The 2,194-nt window shown below is 48.9% G+C and overlaps 1 protein-coding gene across 1 annotated transcript; it reads right to left on the reverse strand.

Moving 5' to 3' along the window:
• Positions 1–1,053: 1,053 nt before the first annotated feature.
• LOC124651084 (germin-like protein 8-4) lies at positions 1,054–1,947 on the reverse strand. The gene is made up of 2 exons (XM_047190227.1): positions 1,827–1,947; positions 1,054–1,613 (listed from the first exon to the last, which is right to left on the reverse strand). Exons 1-2 carry the CDS (start codon positions 1,945–1,947, stop codon positions 1,054–1,056), a joined length of 681 nt encoding a protein of 226 aa, XP_047046183.1.
• Positions 1,948–2,194: the final 247 nt, after the last annotated feature.

Consider the following 2,194-nt stretch of genomic DNA (forward strand, 5'->3'; position numbering starts at 1 on the left):
CGACGGTGCCAGCGGAGAGATGAACGTGGAGGGTGCCAACGGAGATATGAACGTGCAGGGTGACGGGGGAGACGCCGACGTAGCTCGCGCCGCCATCACCTCTTGGCCGATGCGCTCGCGGTACATCTCGTGCCACGCCCGCGCCAACGGGTCCATCTTCTCCATGTCGGCCATCAAGATCTTGGATTCTTGAGACATCTTGGCCAACGATAGCTGCGTCGCTTCGTTGGTGGCCTTCATGGCAGCAGCGTGAGCTTCCATCTTCGCCGCCTCCACCTTCTCCCTCTCCAACGCGATCTTCATGTCTTGCTTGTCGAGGATTGCCTTCCACACGACGACGACCCTATCCGACACTTCCTTATTTGCTGCCTTCGCCGGAGCATTTTTCTTTGGTGGCATGGCACGGCGGCGAGGGTTTTTCGGGTTGGAGGCTGGATGGGAGATGCAGCGGCGGGCGGGAGAAATGAGCGAAGGAGGGGACAGGGTTTTGGGGGAGAAGATGTATATTTTGGGAATGTGTAGCTGACAGGCGGCTCCCACGCCCAAAATTTTCAGCCTCGTGAGTCGCCGGTTCGCCCGATTCGCGCCCTTGGCCAAGGAGCCGGCACAGGGTTGCCGGCGCTTCTATTGCGCTCGAAAAATCGCCGGCGCCGTTTGGGGCGCGCCGGTGTGGGGCCATTTTCGCTCTCGGTCCCCAAAACGCTATTGGGGCCGCTATCGAAGGCGCCGGTGGAGATGCTCTAAAGCATATCCCCTAAATACCCAGAATCTAGAAATAGCAACATGCACGCTCATCAAATTATTTTCATGAACTTCATGGTTGTCTCTACCTCAATAATAAGGAACTGAAACATGTCAATGTATTCCATTTATTAGATAGTGGAAAGCATACAGCATCACGATACTATGACATCAATCCAACAAGCAACGTATCTTGTCATGATACATAAGGAAAAAAAAATCACGTCTCACTAGCACGCATGCATGCCATTTATTCTATATACTACTACTACATATTAACTTTCTCATAGGTGGAAACTCCTACAAAAAAAGTTAGTAGTTGTTGTTCTCCCAGAACTGAGATTGGAGCCAATGGATCAGGTCCTTCTCCACCTGAAACGCCCTGGCCAAAACATCATCTGAAATCGGTGGCTTTGATCCAAAGACTGCATTGGCAATACTAATAACCCCAGGGTTTTGGCTGCTAAGTGATGACAACGCAGCTGCCGGCTTGTCATGGGCAAGGTTCATTTGGAAGTGGATCATTGCCTTTGGGAACACGAATACATCACCCTTCTTAACCACCTTGGAGAAGAGCCTGTTTGGGTTGGACGTGACAAATCCAAGGTATAGTGTTCCCTCAAGAACGGTGAGGAGCTCGGTGGCACGTGGGTGTATGTGTGGTGTGTTCACGCCCAATGGTCCATAGTCGATGCGCGCCAACGAGATGCCGAGGGTGTTAAGGCCGGGAAAATTTATGACATTGATGTTGGTGACGTTGGAGCCGACCTTGCTCTTCATGGTATCCCTGGGTTGGTCAAGCATGGCTGCATTGAAGAAATCGTCTGGGTTGACGGCCATTGGGTCCTTGCAAGGGAACCCATTTACTTGTACTGCAAGGATAGACGAGGTAACGCAAAGCTCAGAAAATAGTAGGTAATATTTGATGTTAGTATGAGGATAGCTAGCAAAACACACAGAACTTTAGATGTGATCACCAATATACTGCAATAATATTACTAAATCACTAGAGCTAGTTCAAGACATAAATATATACACACTATAGATATATAAATATATATATACACACACACACACACATATACCAGGTGATTTCATGTCGGCGACACAGAAATCTTGGAGAGGGCTAGGATCATAGGCAGTGGCCTGCCATGAAACCAGCGCAAGAAGGACGGTGAGGAGAAACAAGGAGGAAGAAGATGCCATTGTGAGATGGTTTATCCCTGAAAGCATGGATATATGCTCGTATATATAGCCGCAGATGGCTGCCTCAAGATAACACAATGAAGCAAAGTGTGGTGACGTGACCGATCTATATCATGTGAGCAAACAGGACATATTGTCAACTTGCTAAGCACGAGAAGAAATGTTCAACCCAGTTGAAACAGTCATTGCTATGTGCTACTAGTAGAAAACCTCACATCCATCTAAGCCATTGGTACCGGTTCCCTTA

This window comes from Lolium rigidum, chromosome 5 (assembly GCF_022539505.1).
Source record: "Lolium rigidum isolate FL_2022 chromosome 5, APGP_CSIRO_Lrig_0.1, whole genome shotgun sequence".
Classification (NCBI taxonomy): domain Eukaryota; kingdom Viridiplantae; phylum Streptophyta; class Magnoliopsida; order Poales; family Poaceae; genus Lolium; species Lolium rigidum.

Bases quoted from the DNA above. Each gene is read 5' to 3' on its own strand.
- LOC124651084 (XM_047190227.1), bottom strand. From the start codon at position 1,947: ATGGCATCTTCTTCCTCCTTGTTTCTCCTCACCGTCCTTCTTGCGCTG. The intron at 1,614-1,826 runs GTATATGTGTGT...CTATCCTTGCAG, and splicing joins CGCCGACATGAAATCACCTG to TACAAGTAAATGGGTTCCCT.